At 40.9% G+C, this 18,229-nt stretch overlaps 1 protein-coding gene across 3 annotated transcripts in view; it reads left to right on the forward strand.

The window, feature by feature from the left end:
- The window catches only part of LOC139943315 (uncharacterized), a 78,105-nt gene that overhangs the window by 24,119 nt on the left and 35,757 nt on the right, over positions 1-18,229 (forward strand). Inside the window, exons 1-2 of one of the 3 annotated variants that reach the window (XM_071940138.1) lie at positions 2,043-2,140; positions 17,431-18,063. In XM_071940138.1, coding sequence (XP_071796239.1) covers positions 2,044-2,140; positions 17,431-18,063 — 730 coding nt within the window. In that variant the 5' untranslated portion in view covers position 2,043. Of the gene's footprint in view, positions 1-2,042; positions 2,141-13,675; positions 13,819-17,430; positions 18,064-18,229 lie in introns of those variants that run through there. The other 2 variants (XM_071940140.1, XM_071940139.1) reach the window with 2 other exon arrangements.

The following is an 18,229-nucleotide window of genomic DNA, read 5'->3' on the forward strand; positions in this document are numbered from 1 at the left end:
TCCATGTTCATTGAAACCATGACGTATGAAGACACTCACACCACCGACGGAGAGGGAGTCGATACTGACGATCCGACTCACACCGTCGACGACGGAACGGGAATCGATACCGACGGCACTCCAACTGATGAAGATGGAACAATGGAACCGGAAGAAATTCACATCCGAGATCCGGTTAAGCTCCTCGACACCTTCACCGATGCCTCTTCAGGATGCCGTGACATCAATCTCACCTCACCAACCTGGGAGCTAGATTTAATGGCGGTCATTCCCGGGGAGCTGAAGCTGGAGTTAGAGAACCTGACAACCCATCTCAACTGGGCGGATAAGGTTCTGCAAGCCATCAAGGAGACCCAATCACCACAGGGACTCCTAAGCGGTATCGCCCAGCAGTCTACACGTGAGTTGGTCTTCCTAGAAGCCTACAGTACCATCCTCGACCAAACTTTCCAATCCCTCAAATTCGCCGCGGAGCAGAAGTTAGAGATCGCCGGGGTCGATGACCCAATGCTTGGTGTGATGTCGCCCTCTTCGACGAACAACAAACGCAGCATGGAGACCATGCTGCTTGCAAGTTTCAGGCAAGCTGTTTTGTCTGCCGTCCTTCTCTACCACCAAGAAGGAGGCGGGGGTCTCACCTCGCGTTGGAGCACAAACACCGAAGAACCGAAACCGTTCGATCTGTTTACCGAGCGTGCACTCAGCCGGCTTGAAAGTGTCTACAAAATGACACTGGGTTTCACACATTCACTTGAAGATTCTATGATTTCTCAAGTTTTCAAAGACTACCAAGATGGGGTGCATGTTGCACTAACTGACGTCATGTCAAGGTTGAAGCTTGAGCAGGTATACTCCTTCAAGGGCCCCTTCAATGTTCTTGAGTGCGAAATTACGACTATGTCTGCTGACTCTGCTGATGCACAAACTTCTTACTTGTGCAGCATGTGTGTCAACCCTGACATTTGGAGTGGAATGGAGAATGCTTTTAATGCTATTGACGTGTTGGTCTTGGAGTACCACCACAAGTTGAAGCAACTTGCTGTCGGTCTGGAAGAGACGATAGAAGCGTATGGTGACCACATTGAGGGGGCAACTGGTTCGCCTTCCCCTCGAGATGAGCATCCATACGAGGCCATTAACCATAACCAATGCATAGGGTTAACAGGTTCACCGCGCTGGTACATTGAGGTTCCTGGAGAAGACATGCTGAGCAACCAGGTGTTTCAGATGGTAGAGAACTTTACGGCGTCCTATTCCGAGAGGTCTTTGGAGCTTCAACGGCTGTTGGGAAGAGAGGGTGCGTTCAAAAAATTGCTCGACACATCCTTGTATTTCCAGTCTGCAGATGTGTTTAATCTTATGCTTGCCGGGAGAGTCGGTGAAGAGACCATGCGTGCGCTAAAAACGATGGGGGCTATGCTTAAGATTGCTCAGGAGGCAGGGAACAAGACAGCTGGCATGGAGACGAACCCGTACTCTGGAGGCATGTACTACGAAGAAGTAGCCGAGACAGAAACCCTCCACTACCAACAAGCGAGACAGCATGGTCTCCTGGCGAATCTGAGCATGCCCGGGGTCCTGTTTTTCCCGTCAGCTAAAACTCAACGGTACCTGAACACCACCTACTCCTTCACTCTGCCACCTTCAAATACCGCCCTTTTGCGACTCCTCTCTCCTTTCCAATCCGACTATTTCCAACCAACAATGACAGATAAATACATTTACACGATCATTGAAACCGAGATCTCAGAGTTGATTGAGAAATCCAAAATGGAACACCGCGAGGCCGATGACACAGTCAAAGAATTATTGTCCGTGGCGTTTGCTGAGGTCGACCTTAGTAACACCCTTGCCCGTGTTTTCGCGGCTGTGCGCGGCGTGTTCGGCGAGGAGGAGAGCATGGACCCTGTGGGGAACTATTATCCCATGCAGTCATCAGACGTTGGGCTAAGTCCAAGTTGTTTAAATATCGAATGCCAAACCGACAAACGTAAAAACACTCATTGTGAGGTGTGTGTTAACGACTATGGAGAAATGAAAGTCATGGCCATTGAAGAAACCACAAACTCCATCATGGAGTCACTTCGAGAGATGCTCAAAGAACGCGTCGACAAAGTACGGATGTTTCTGAACCCAGTGGGTGAGTCGCCATTTTTGTTTTCACGATACAGTTTGAGACTTTCGAACGCAAGGTGGCAGCAGACTTACCAGGTAAAAGTCCAGTCTGAGCAAGTGTACAATACCAAGAGCAATGGTTTGTCTGCTGCCACCTAGCGTCTCAAAGGTTGCCAATTATAGACACCTTTCATATGACGTCACAAGCCAAAGCCCAAGCAGTGCCCTCACTGGGGGGCAACTTAAGCCAATAATTTACTGAGGATGTTTGCGCGGCGTGCATGTTTTTCCATTTTCTGTAGCCACCGACATAATAGGCCTCATTCATTTATTCATTCATTTATGGTTTATTTTTATGTTTAATTCCAAGGCTGAATTGCCAATGTTTTGTACATCAAGTAAAAAAGGAAAACTAGTCCAAAATGCAGAAAAGGAACCATAATAATAAAGTAAACAAAATGCGAGGCACAAATGAAGACAGAAATTTGCTTTAAAACAGGAAAAGTACACAATTAATTGTAGAAAGTTTTACTGAAAAATTTCTGGTATTTAGAATAAAGTCTTAAACGCACTGGACACTATTGGAAATCACTCAAAATACTTTTCTTGATTACGAGTAATGGGGAGGGGTTGATGGTATTAAACATTGTGATAAACAACTCCCTCTGAAGTGACGTAGTTTTCGAGAAAGAAGTAATTTGTCACGAATTTGATTTCGAGACCTCAAGTTTAGAATTTGAGGTCTCGAGATCAAGCATCTGAAAGCACACAACTTCGCGTGACAAGGGTGTTTTTTCTTTCATTATTATCTCGCAAACTCGACGACCGATTGAGCTCAAATTTTCACAGGTTTGTTATTTTATGCATAAATTATGTTGATATACACCAAGTGAGAAGACTGGTCTTTGACAATTACCAATAGTGTCTACTGTCTTTAAACAACAAGTTTGTGAAAGTTTGGGCTCGATTGGTCATCGAATTTGCAAGAGATTAATGCATGAAAAAAATCCTTGTTGCACAACTTTGTGTGATTTCAGATGCATAATAAAATCAGATGAAATAATTTATTATTTGAGTGAAAAGTTACTTCTGTAGAAATAATACGTTTATTCATAGGGAGTCGTTTCTCACAATTTCTTATGTGGCCTATTCAACAGCTCTTCATTGCTCGTTACCAAGTATGTTTTTATGCTTACAATGACTTTTGAGTAATTACCAATTGTGTCCACTGCATTAAATATAAAATCTTTCCCATCAGATACTGTTACTAAAGCCAAACAAAATTCGTAAAACAAAATATAAAAAAACATTATTTTTTTTACAAATAGAATTACAGTTTGTATTATATTTATAATACAAGTTGTTGTTGTTGTTACAATTAACAGCGAATCAAAATTTAGAGTTGGGATGAATTTGACGAAACCACATTTAGCAAATCGTGCCCAAATGCGTCCATCACAATGAACGTCGGTCGGGCAACATCCTTAAAGGCAGTGGACACTTTTGGTAATTGTCAAAGACTAGCCTTCACAGTTGGTGAATCTCATCAAACACATACATTTTAAACCTGTGAAAATTTGAGCTCAATCGGTCATCGAACTTGCAAGATAAGAATGGAAGAAAAAAACTTGTCTCACGAAGTTGTGTGCATTTAGATGGTTGATTTCGAGACCTCAAATTCTAAACTTGAGGTCTCGAAATCAAATTCGTAGAAAATTACTTCTTTCTCGACAACTATGTTACTTCAGAGGGAGCCGTTTCTAACAATGTTTTATACCATCTACCTCTCCCCATTACTCGTCACCAAGTAAGGTTTTATGATGATAACTATTTTGAGTAATTACCAATAGTGTCCACTGCCTTTACTGATATGTTTAGATACACCAAGTGAGAAGACAGAGTCCAGTGCATTTACGTCTAATGATGGGCATTGTTTTTTACAACTCTGCTGCCAACGGCAAATGCAAGAGGGCGCATGTTTGTTCATTCATGGGAGTACAACACACAAATAAACTCGCATAGCATAATACAGCGCAAAAAAATGCTTTCAAAAATAAACCACAAATACTTCTATGACAACTTTTTACAGTAAAGAAGAAACTATACATTGATTCTTGATGTGTTACTCTTTGATGTGGGTAGTTTTTAGGCCGTTCGAGTCCGTTTCCCTCCAAATAAAAAAAAAATATACATGTGTAATTTTCCAAATTGTCCGAGCATCAAATGTGACCAGAATTTATACGACACAATGTTTTTAATAATATGTCGGGTGATTTGTACAGGTCTCTACACATTGCGATATATGCAATAGAAACAAAGTCACCGTGGTTAAGTGCCTAGACTGCAGGACTTGCCATCATAAGGTTGTGGGTTCGAATCCCCCAGCTAACCGCTGATCTCACAATCACTAGAATAAATATTGCGTCTAGTTACTGAATCACAATTTATTTATTTGTGTAATTCATAATCATAGACGTTAAAGCCATTATACACTTTCGGTACAGAAAAAAAAATTAAAAGTTCACAGATTTACAAATAATTTACAGAAGGTAATGGTGAAAGACTTATCTTGAAGTATTATTCCATGAAATGTTTTACTTTTTGAGAAAACATTAAAACAATATCAATTCTCGATGTCGAGAATTACGGATTTATTTAAACACGTGTCATTACACGGCCAAACATGCGGAAACAAGGGTGTGTTTTCCCGTTATTTTCTCCCGACTCCGATGACCGATTGAGCCTAAATTTTCACAGGTTTGTTATTTTATATAGAAATTGTGATACACGAAGTGTGGGCCTTGTACAATACTGTTTACCGAAAGTATCCAATGGCTTTAAATTTAAGATAAATGTAGGCCTACATGTGCAAAGTAAAACTAACATCTGAACGTTTTTACTTCCAAAAGTTGTTCGCGTTTGTTTTTTAATATAATCGCCGAAACACCGGAGCGAATAATGTCAACACAAGAAGAAAAATATCTTATATAGGCTTTCTCGGTCAAATTCGGCAAGTGAGCAGCCGATTACACCTTCATGTGTTCGAATTAAAGCTGTTTTACCTCTCCAGTTGTGGCGTTTCAAATTCAAAATTTAGCCATTCAATTTCGTTTTGAGTCGAGTCAAATTCCTTTAGCACTATGTTCAATTTAGCGTATCGTCATTCTTTTTCGAGATACACGCGCCTCCAAAAGCGTCTGCGAATTTGATTGCTGCTTAGATGAATTGTTAAATTGAATGATTATTTTGTTAAATCGAATGACGCAACATTACATTTGACTAATCACAAAACGAAATCGAATGACCATTTTCAGTAGCATTCGATTTCGCGCGAAATAGAACAGCTTGATGGTTAAATTGGCTGCTCTTTTTCCGAAATATTGGCCGAGAAAACTTATAGAAAAACACATCTAACAAAAAACATTCAAACTTTTGACAGATCTGTTAATAATAATAATAATCAAAGTGAAATTTGTCTCAAAAGTGTTTACTGACGTGACGAGAGCTGCCTGCTCTTGATAGACTACTGTCTTACACACAGGTTTTTTCCATTAATTCCAAGAGTGATAACCGAATGTGTATAGGCCCTATTATATAACTGTCATTTGATTGGTGGAACTTACTTCACGTGACATTCACTATTACTCCCATCCGCACCTGCGATCAAAAATACCTATTCGCCCATGGGGATAGCATTTCCCGTTCAACAGTTAGGATCATCCTTGTTCCTAAGCGCCGCCGCGCTGCTGCTCAAAACAAAGGAGCACCTGTGCTAAAGGTTGTGATCCGAGTGGTGCATTGTTGCCGCTACGCGGCGCTATATGATTTTTGGTTGTCAGTAATTTGTGTGATTTTCATAATGTTATACTTTTAAAATACATCAAATGACAAGGATCTATATGTCAGTTATATTTAAAACAAATATTGAGTGGCTTTAATTCTTCGAATGGAAGGAATATTATTGCTCGGTAAGACTGTGACTGTTCCATTTCACTCGGCTTCGCCCCGTGAAATGGAACAGTCCAAACTTTACCCTGCGATATTCCTCCCATTCCTCTCTGAGCCACTCAATATTTGTATATAATAAATTACACAGTTGGAATGGCAGTCACTAGTGCACGTCTACTAGTACAATAGTGAAAAGTTAGACTTTAATTCAAGTCTGAGACTGCGGTTATTTCTCTGCATCAGCCACGCAGAATTTGTTTGCAGTGATATCACAACTCGCCAGTGACGGAGGTTTATCTGAAAGAGGGCGCTTTTTCAGGCAATAATATGTTGGCTATCCGGTAGACTAAAATCCACGATCACAGACTTGGAACCAAGTCTAGACTCGACTCGCCAATTTCACTGACTTGTGACTTGACTCGCCTTGGGCAAATATACTTGGTTACAACACTGGTTGTCACCTCTTTTAAAAATGGAATGTACCCAACTGTGATTGCGTGTACAGTGCGCAATACTTCTCCCGCCCCCGTGTTCTTTAAATTATTGGAGGAGCATATAACATGGTTCACGTGACACAATAAAGGATGACACGTGACCGGTCTTGCGCCAATCATGAAAAGGAGCTGTTTCGACGCGCTCAATAGCCACTCTGGCCACGTTACCCTGTCAATCAGAGACTGACATACTCATGATTCTGCGCCTTTTTATGTTATGTCCTCATTTTCGGTTGAGCGAAATCCAAGATCGGTTTTGATTTTCTAATCTTTCTGTTACCTTAATCCCTGAACCTTGATAAGTCAAGGGATATCCACTACCCTTCAAGATTTTTTGGTCGATGTCATTAAAAACGAGTGCAATTTACAGCGAGGCCTCCTTTTTATTGATTTTTGAGCCGTGCAACAGCATAAAACGAGGCATCGATTAGCTGAGACAATCATAAAACCAGTCGAATCTCCGAGGAGTAGTCATGCACAGCGCCAGTCCGCTCCGCGGGTTGCTGGCCGTTTTCTACGGGGTAGTGATTTTGACCTGCACGGTGAGTTCAGTTCTTGGAGTTGGGTCGTTTTTGAATTCGGGGAATGAAACTGAACCGAGTATTGCGCAAGGTGACAGTGTTGCGACCACATCAGCGGGAGAAGAGATTTTTCAACAGACAAATGATGGAACTTTTAACACGGAAAAACCAAACGGAGATGCTGCGTTGATGACAACCGCAGGGAGTCAACGCGATGAAAACCCGAATGTGAATGAGGCAACGACTTCAGCACTAGTTCCCGGTTCGGCGGGTGAAGTTCCCGATTCTACGGATGCAATAGAGAGTGATGGGCAATCTACAACCACTGGTGGAGGGAAAGATGTAACACAGTCTACGTACAACAACTCCGCACTCGGGGCGACACCGAGTAGCAACCAAGAGGCACCCACCGAGAAAAACAGCGATGTGACGGCAGAGAAAGCTGACCCAACCACGGTAGGATTTCGCGACTCGATAGTTGGAAAAGAGAGTGATATAACCACCAAGCGATCTGGCACCACAGCAGTCAAAGACAGCAGTTGGGTGGATGGTAGTAAAGGCGAGTCGACAACAATGCTAAATGACCAGTCAACTGTTTCCTCAAACAAAAACGGCGGTCGAAATCCTAACCAACAAGATAGCACGACCCAATCACCAGACGACGAACAGCGTGCGACAACGGATGAATCTACCGTCGATAACCTCAAATCCACGGCGGCTCCTTCTGGAGGCAACGGGAAACCGGCCCAAACGGATGAAGCTCCTAGCGAAAAACCCAGTACGCCGGGAACTGTTTCTTCAAATAAAGATGGCGAGCCGACCGATTCTCCGTACTACGAACGCAAAAGCACGATGTCTCCATTAGTAGATACAGCTACCCGTGAAAAGCCCACTACTCCGGGAACCGTTTCTCCACAAACAGAACGTGATTCTAAAATACCTCCTAACCAACGCGACAGCACGACCCAAACACCCGACCAAAACCAATCGGTGCAAACCGATGAAGCTACCCGTGCGACACCGGATAAGGCTACCGTCGAGACACTCAAAACGACGGCAGTTCCTTCCGGAGGCAATGGGCAAGAGTCCGGCAACATGAGCGAAACTACCACCAAGCAGGCGACAAAGGGTGGCGGGCAACAGCGGCCGGACCGCCCACCAAAAGGTGGCACAACCGCAGCACCAACCACGCTTGATCCGTCAACAACCGCACACCCGAATAATACAGACGACATTCGTATGGAAAACGTCACAACACCAGAGTCAAAGGTCACAACGCAAGGGTTAATGGTCAATCAAAGTGTCACATCTTATTCGAAGTTCAACAGCACAGGTGAGCTGAAAATTCAAATCGAAAATTGGTATCAGTATTAGAGCCGTTCATGGTCTGATCCTGTCACCCACAATATTGGTCACTTAAAATCATGTTTTTACATAGCGGCCGTATCGGTATCGTTATTGTTTTTGTAATCACTGCAAGGTTTTCCCCGTGACTTTGTCTACCATACGACGAATGAATACAAGATAATAATGTTACTATGAATAGTACACAATGTGTTAAGGCCGGTGTATAGTCGGTCGCGCGATGGAAATCTTGCGCGCAATCCTAAGACTGGGGCCTAAAGACCGTGTCTTTTTATGATCGCGCGTCAAGATTTCCATCGCCCGACCGTCGCGCGACCGACTATAACTCGGCCTTTATTCAATATCCGCTGTGTAAACCACTATTGTGGATTCAATGTACGTTTGACGGATTCATACTCGTTATTATGGATTCAACATCATTTATACTTCCGGGTGTTTGTACTGTCTGGTTTATGCCTCTGAAGAAGGTCTTGTTTTGGATCGAAAGCTAAGGCCGTCTACCATACTCATTCATGCGTTATAGCTGGTTGTCATTCCGTGTCATATGCGAATCTGGGCGTTATAGGGCTAACATTTCGTATCTTCAAAATATGACCGTGCTAGAAGTAAGCGCAGAATAGCCTGCTTCCGTTAGCACTGATTCTTTGCTTATTGGCAGTGGACACTATTGGTAATTGTCAAAGACTAGCCTTCACAGTTGGTGTATCTCAACATATGCATAAAATAAACCCCTGTGAAAATTTGAGCTCAATTGAACTTGCGAGATAATAATGAAATAAAAAAACACCCTTGTCACACGAAGTTGTGTGCGTTTAGATGGTTGATTTCGAGACCTCAAGTTCTAAATCTGAGGTCTCGAAATCAAATTCGTGGAAAATTACTTCTTTCTCGAAAACTATGGCACTTCAGAGGGAGCCGTTTCTCACAATGCTTTATACCATCAAACTCTCCCCATTACTCGTCATCAAGAAAGGTTTTATGCTAATAATTATTTTGAGTAATTACCAATAGTGTCCACTGCCTTTAACGGCCTTAATAAGCAAACTTATAACTGTAAATTCGTTATTACTTGTTCATATTCCAATATTGCGGAATTGCAGATTGTCAACGCGATATTATTATAATAATATTATATTTAAAACCCGTTGTTACGGATTCGTTATTGTGAATCGGTAAAACGGAATCATTACTGTGAATTCGTAGTTATAAAATAATTGAAAATAAGTAATTTCCTGATAATTGTGACGTGTATCACAGTAATAAACGGATTGCGACTCCAACTGACTCGTGAATCTGTCCTAACGACTTTTTGATCCGTAACCAAATAATATTGTAAATGAAGTTTTTGCTGCAGGCGCTAATTTGGGGCTTTCGTAACTTCAAATAATATATGGCCCGTAAAAATACACGCTTTACTTAAGTGCGGAATTCCTTGCTTCCGTAAGCACCGATTATTATATTAACGGTAAGCAGAGCCGTGAAGTTTTGCTCTGATTTACACAACCCCTTCGCAGACCAACGGCAGCGATCTAACCTCCGTTTAGATAGAGTCAATTTAAAGACACTGGACACTATTGGTATTTTTGTCAAAGACCAGTCTTCTCAATGGTGTATCTCAACATGTTCATAAAATAACAAACCTTTGGACATTTTGAGCTCGATTGGTCGTCGAAGTTGTGTGATAATAATGAAAGAAAATCACCCCTGTCACACGAAGTTGTGTGCTTTCAGATGCTTGATTTCGAGACCTCAAATTCTAAATCTAAGTTCTCGAAATCAAATTTGTGAAAAATAACTTCTTTCTCGAAAACTACATCACTTCACATTGTTTTATATTATCAACCTCTCCCTATTACTCGCTACCAAGTAAGGTTTTATGCTAATAATTATTTTGAGTAATTACCAATACTATCCACTGCCTTTAATAACACATTTTGGAAGGCATTACAAAAGAAATTAATGACCTGAAATGGTTCTTCGAGCTCTTTATTTGTATTTTATTTACAGGTAAAGCATTCGTTTGGTTCACACTTAGAAATTTAATGACAATACTGACCCCGCATTGATCTCCCAATTCAAGAAAAGGGCGATCAAGACCCCGAAATGGCGATCAAAGGGCGATCAAAGAGAAATAAGCTCCAGTGGGAACGCGAGGGCGATCAAGATCTGACCGTGCAATTTTGATCCTCCTCAGGAGTAGGATTAAAGCGGGATCTGATCGCCCTTGTGGATTTATGGGCGATCAAAAATCTAACGGGATCCCGATCTCGCAAATGTGGATCCAGTGGGGAACGCGGTCTAAGCATGCAGCTACGTTTGACATAAATCATTTTTTTCAGAAACATCTCGATGTAACGTGGTTATATAAACACATATCAAGTTGTTGATGGGCGGTTCGTTTCTCTGCCGAAAATTAATGATCCGGGGAATCTGAAAAATAAATAGCCGGTTTTGGAGCCCCCACCCCCACAGATACGTTTTACCCGCAAACACGTCACTTGGTCCAATCGATGGTTGCCTATAGTAACATATTATAGTTACAAAACAGGTAATCGAAGTGTGCTTTGTTCGGAAACTTATCCTTTTTTTTTAGCCTGAATTTGGTTCGGTTTTTGTGTGTTGACTAAATTGCCGCGCACAAAATATTGACGCTTGGGAATAACCGTGATTAATTGGGAATACTGAACAGGTAACTGCTGGCTCTTAATTGTTTCAAGGCTTAATAGTACGCACGCTCAATTAATTAGTGACGCCTGGGTTAATGTGTTTAATTGGGAATACTGAACAAGTAACTGGTTCTTAATTGCGTCGTGGTTCACTAATTTGCACGATCCAATTGGTGACACTTGGGTTCTTGTGAATACTGAACTATTTGTATCTGGTTCGTATTAATTGCGTCACGGTGGTTCACTATTAATTTGCACGATCTAATTGGTGACACTTGGGTTATTGTGAACACTGAATAAGTAACTGGTTTGGAGCACCAATGGGTGCGTTCGATTAGCTTCCCCGGGTCGACCCCGGTGTGTGGTGTTTTCTTTTACCAGGACGAACGTGTGCAGATAATTACCCACGTTCGTCCTGGGAAAATAAACCGCTACACCCCGGGTCGACCAAGGGAAGCTAAACGAACGCACATTGTGACAACCCCCACGCTGCGTCCCCCACGCTCTTCCTCAGAGAATCTCATGGCCGTATGTAATTACTTTGCAGTCTCTATCGAGAGAGCGGTTCACGTGCATTTTCTGCTAGCGCTCCAAATCTATGGAACTTATTACCATCACATCTTCGGCATGCAACTTCATCAAGAAACTAAAATAAATACTTAAGACTTATTTATACAGAAATACTTGACTCTTTAACTTCACTTTAAAGGCAGTCAACACTATTGGTAATTATTGGCATGACCTCAAGTTTAGAACTTGAGGTCTCGAAATCAACCATCTAAACGCACACAACTTCGTGTGATATAAGGGTTATTTTTATTTCATTATTATCTCGCAACTTTGATTACCGATTGAGCTCAAGTTTTCAGAGGTTTGTTATTTCATGCATTTATGTTGAGATACACCAACTGTGAAGGCTAGTCTTTGACAATTACCAATAGTGTCCACTGTCTTTAAATTGGGACATCTTGAGTTTGAACTTCTTTGTTGCATCTTTTGTAGCCGCTTTGTAACCTTAGGAAAGGGCGCCTTATAATGATGATGTATGTACTCGAAGTGCTTTTTAATATTGAGAATTTTTTTATGTTTTCGTTCATAAAAAGGGAACACATTTTATGGCTGCCATTAATCTCTCCGTCGTTTAGTGGCGCTTTACCGGCAAACACGTCACTGTGGCGCAATCGATGGTTGCCTAGCAACATAATGCCACACAACTGGTTATAGAAGTGTGCCTTAATTGTTCGTATATGAAAATTTATAGTATTTTTGAGCCGAATTTGGTTTTTATTGTTATGTGGCTCAGTAGAACGAGAACAATAAAACTGCAATATTCTGAAACTCGGCAATAATATTGGCCACAAGGCGTTTTCTCTGGAGTTCGGTAAATCTTTTCATTATAATCACCCGCTAGATAGGACGGTCTTCTTGAAATAGGCAAAATGATTTTTCAATTAGCGTCCCTGCCCACTTTGATTTTAAAGGCAGTGGACACTACTGGTAATTGTCAAAGACTAGCCTAAGCCTTTACAGTTAGTGAATCTCAACATGTGCAGACAATGATAAACCTGTGAAGGTTTGAGCTCAATCGATCATCGAAATTGCGAGATAAGAATGAAAGAAAAAAACACCCTTATCACACGAAGTTGTGTGCGTTTAGATGGTTGATTTCGAGACCTCAAATTCTAAATCTGAGGTCTCGAAATCAAATTCGTGGAAATTTACTTATTTCTCGAAAACTATGGTACTTTAGAGGGAGCCGTTTCTCACAATGTTTTATACCATCAGCCTCTCCCCATTACTCGTCACAAAGAAAGGTTTTTTGCCAATAATTATTTTGAGTAATTACCAATAGTGTCCACTGCCTTTAACCATCCCAGACGAAACCAAATTTCCAAGCAGGTTGTTTTCAAACAGGTGTCGGTCAACCATTGGCAAAGAAAGGGGAACAGGGGCATTCAAAAAGGCAGAACGCAACATCTTTTATGAAATACATTAATAATTGTGTTCTAGGCTACTTGTGTTTTTCTCAATATAAGCATCTGCTCAGCAAGTAATATTTTAGGAGAAGCTTTCTACCATCATTATCTTCAACCCGTGTATGTCAATCTGTGGACTACATTGTGTGCTGTGTTACAAAAAGTATCCATCGGCCAGCAAGCACCATGCTAAATCAATAAGCACGTCAGAAGACGTTCAGGCTATCCCTGAAAACAGACAACACTCGTGTATAGCGCCCTCTCGCACTGTTAGTTATTTTTAGTTCCAACTTAAAACAAACCGAACTTTACAAACCCATGTATAGATTTCATTGCTTTCTTAGCCAGAAATATACCGTATTAATTTTCTGTGTGCAAGTTGAATTTCCCTGTGACATATTTTCGTTGGCCCTATTATCTACACGATTTAAAAACATTAATATACTAACTCCAAGAACGTCTTGCACAAAGACTACACATCGTGTAGCGAGATCCGACGGCAGTTTGACGAAAATCTTTGTGAATTTAAGACAACAGTCGTTGTATAATCGATGTACACAATGTTTACGTGACAAAAGTTTGAACGCGTGTGTGAAGTCGCCAGTTCTTCTCTTGTGTTTTTAATTTAAGTAGCGACTAGCGAGTCCTTTAAATGTTCATTGTTGTGACAACTAGACTTGAGTAGCTGCTGTCAAAAAGGGGAGTACAATTTCGGTTTGATTATCTTTGAAAGGTTTGTGTTTTTATTCTTAACATCATTATTTTGAGTAACGAAATACGACTGTTAATGTAGTGGGAGTAGATCATTTCATCAAAGTTTACGCGCTGATTGGCACAACAAGTGCACAAACACACGTTGCGGAATTTGCTCAATCTCGACATTGCGCTGCGCAATATCGAGATCGTGCAGCTAAATGTAGAATTAATTGATTGAAGTGGAACTAGACTATGATGCTAGACCTCCATCTCCATTTCCATTGGTTCAGTCAGCAAATTAATATCCTGCCGGATACATCTACGCTAACTTACGCACTGTGTGTGGAAATAGACTACTACATGTATTTGTTGTTGCTTAATAGTCGTAGGAGGTCCTGTTTTCGAGGTGTCCCTAAAATCGTGGCAAATCTTTTACCTCTCTGTAGTCTGTGCGCGATGAAAACAGTCCCTAGTAGTAGATAAAAAATGTGTGGTTTTATTTGCCAAGCAAAGAGTCTCCTCTCCCTTGACCAAAACTTAGAAACACGTAATACTCCACTGGATATTTGCACTTGTAATTGCCAAAAGTTTGGTATTTTAGGCATTTCTACTAGGGGACAAGGTACAAAAATATGTCATAATGTTGAGGCCATATAAAAATATTTGCCCACCGAAAAAGTTTCATAAAACACTATTTCAATTCACAATTCATGATGATCAAATCATGTGACTGAATATTTTGCTGAGCGTTCTGGAAAAAAAAATACAGAGGCTTAAAGAAGCCATGTGCCTTATATCATTTTCTAATATTTTTTGAGGTTTTTTTTTTAACCCTCCGAACAATATTATTATTAATATTAAAATTTAAACGATCAGCTTGTTGATTCAATTATCACTGTTTATTTATACGCTTTATTATAAATTTTAAGAGAAAAAAAAGGGGAAACAACAAAATAAAAATCAGATTTGAAAGCCAATGATTATGTTCACAATTTTTATTAAATTATTTATTTTTGTTATTTTTTGCAAATTACCATGGTAATTTTGAAATTTCATTAAAAAATATTTTGAATAAAAATGAAGACAGCTGCTGGCTATAGAGTCATACACAGAGTCTCAAAGAACACTTGTAGTCACTGTAGATGTTTCTTCCATGTATGGCTTCCCGGGAAACCATGCTTTCTTGTTTGCCATGAAAACAGGAAAAACTCAAAACAAATGGGGCCAGTTGAAGTCATCGAAGATCGGTGTGTAGTGTGAACATTTCAATGTCCATCAAGTTTTAATATATGTTTGCATACTTCATATTAACAAAAGAAGGTAATTAGGGCATCGGTTGATATAAAGCATCATTATTTTTTTCCCAATTCAAAGAAAAAGGTTTAATAGCGTGAAAACTGGTAAGGGGAGGATATAATTTTATGTCCCTTGAATTTAGCTACATGTAGGGTTGTGCTGTTTAGGCCTGGGCGAATTATTCGATTATCCGGTTAATGGCGAATAGGTTTTCCTATCCGTAACCGTGAATGCCTTGTTTTTCTTAACCGGATATCCGCATAGGGCGCGAATAGCTATTTACAAACCGGATAATTCTGTAATTACAACCGAGTAACCGGATATTCTTTAATATCCGAATATCCGCGGACGTCGGGCGACAACTGATATGAATGTTTTGTCTGAATCCTTATGAAACTTCTATTAAGACAGCATAAAACAGCATAAATTAAGTATTTAACTATGCTCACCTCCGTGAAGAGTTAAAACAATGACATTTCTGACGTAGTTTGTTCAAAGATTACAAAAGTTTTCCTTCACGTAGAGTCAATCACGATCAAAAGAAAAAGCAAATCGCCATCTTTAAATTAGATCCGGTCATTTTTATGAATGAACCGAGTGACACTGTCTAAAACTAATATCAATCCGCCCATAAGATCTCATTCACAAACGAACAGCGCCCTCTAGCGGCAAATATTTTTTTTTAAATATATATACATATTTTTTTTTTTTTTTTTTTAAATAGCGCCCTTTAGTGGCGAAAAAACTATTCGAATAATTTCGGATAGTTGGCCAGCGGTATCCGAATAACAAAATTTCACTATTCGCCCAGCACTAGTGCTGTTCACAGCAGCCGACGAGAGTGAGTTCCATAGTTTAACAGTTCCTTCCTTCCTGTGTTTCATAGTGTGAAATAAGCTTGGGCGATATCACGATATTATCGAATATCGCGATATTAATTTGGAACGATTTCGATATCGGATGGATTTGGTTTTAATCGAAATATCGATATATCGCGATATATCGCGATATATGCTAGCTGAGACATCTCGCACCCCATAGGTTTGGAGTAAAACCAGAAGAATATAAGGTCATTAGAACACCTCTCCTATGCTATGACTGTCTCTTCTACAACTTTCACTTGGAGTTTGAATACTGATGGTGTCAAATTTAATTAATCGCGATTATATCGAATATCGCGATATATTGTCGGCGATATATCGTGAATAAAATAAATCGATATCGCCCAAGCTTAGTGTGAAATGCAGCCTCACAGCAATGTGCGAGGATCTCTGGATCTGGTTCAATACTGCAATCAATCTCCCAGCTTAGAGATATATTGCACTGCTTGTTTGTTTGTGTTTGCGCATGCAACCCAAAAAAATAAGTACATAGGACATGCTGTCGAGTGTGGAAATAAATAATTTATGAAAAGATAGTGCAGGGACTCGTTATCGGGAGGAGGGTTATGTTACATCGCAACTAACGTCCCATATACGATGGGAAATGAAAATTATTGTACACAGCTAGAAGTTATTATGGTTTGGGCCTACTTCGATCGACCCAGTAACTGCACTGTGCTCCTTTTTTTCCAATTTTTTTGACATTTTCTACGACAGAAAATGTCAAAAAAAAAAGAAAAAAGGAGTACAGCGCCCCAGTTACTGGGTCGAAGTAACCATAATAACTTCTAGCTGTGTACAATAATTTTCATTTCCCTGTGACATTGTAACCCCCCCCCCCCCATAGGAGGCTCCCTATGGTTTTAAGTAAAGTGATTAGGGTTTTACCAGCACCTCTGCAATCCATGGTTTTAAAACTTAGCTTAAAACTCAACCAACAGAATGGGAACGTCTAACACCAAGACTACCTCCAGTGCCCGGGCATGCGCATTAACCATGTGCGCGATTACTCGTGTGTGCGCTTGGTAGCAAAATTAGCACCTAATAATAATAATAATAATAACAATAATAATAATAAGACTTGTAATGCGAACATATCCACCCTGCTGGGTGTTCAAGGCCCAGTAAAACCAAAAACAAAAACAAAACAAAACACAAAGAAAAACAGACACAACAAAATTAGTCATTGAAAACCTGTGACATAAGATAAGTTTTGAGAAGAGACTTGAACTTTGCGGTACAAAGAGAAGATCGAAGATTAAGTGGTAGAGAGTTCCAGATGCGTGGCGCGGCTGAAGAAAAAGACCTGTCACCCCATAACTTGGGTTCAATGAGGAGGAAGCATAGAACTTGATCGAAGAATAGCACATGATGATGAATGGACTGGTCAGTGAGAACTTGGCTCTTGGTCATGAATAATGTGTGAGGTATAGTAGATAATAATAACTTCTACTGTGTATAATTTCAAACAGATGCGGTAGAACCAACAGATGGGGACGTCAAAGATCCAGATAACGGTGGAACTGAGGGAGGTGATGTTGTCGGCGCAACAGAAAAAGGTGAAGATGACAGTGTCACGGAGAGCCCTGCAGACATAACAGAGAGGGATGGCAATGTCAAGGTCACGGAGACACCTGCCGACGTAACCGATAAGGGTGGCAATTCCATGGTCACGGAGACGCCTGCCGACTTTACGGAGATAAGTGACAAGGTTACGGAGAGCTCTGCCGGCAGTACGGAGAGGGGTAACAAGGTCACGGAGAAACCTGCCGAAGTAACGGAGAAGGTAGGCAATTCCAGGGTCACGGAGACGCCTGCCGTTGTTACGGAGATGAGTGACAAGGCCACAGAGAGCTCTGCCGACAGTACGGAGAAGAGTGACATTGTTAGTGTCACGGAGAAACCTGCCATTGTAACAGAGGAGGGTGACAATTCCATGGTCACGGAGCCTGCCGGCGTTACGGAGAATAGTGACAGTGTCAGAGTCACGGTGAGTCCTGCGGGCGTTACGGAGAATGATAACAGTGACAGAATCACGAAGAGTCCTGCGGGCGTTACGGAGAAGGGGACCAATGTCAAGGTCACGGAAACACCTGTTGTTGAAGGTAACGTTATTTACATGTGTTCCCAGTCTTAATGTGCGAGATAGAAGATTAAAGGCCTGATTACAAGAACAAAAACGAAAACCAAAAAAATGCACGCCCTCCACTGGTTGCATGAGCTTCGGCGAATTCTGCGTGGAGCATTTCAACCAATCGTGGGCGTTCATTT

Source organism: Asterias amurensis, chromosome 10, assembly GCF_032118995.1.
Source record: "Asterias amurensis chromosome 10, ASM3211899v1".
NCBI classification, from domain to species: domain Eukaryota; kingdom Metazoa; phylum Echinodermata; class Asteroidea; order Forcipulatida; family Asteriidae; genus Asterias; species Asterias amurensis.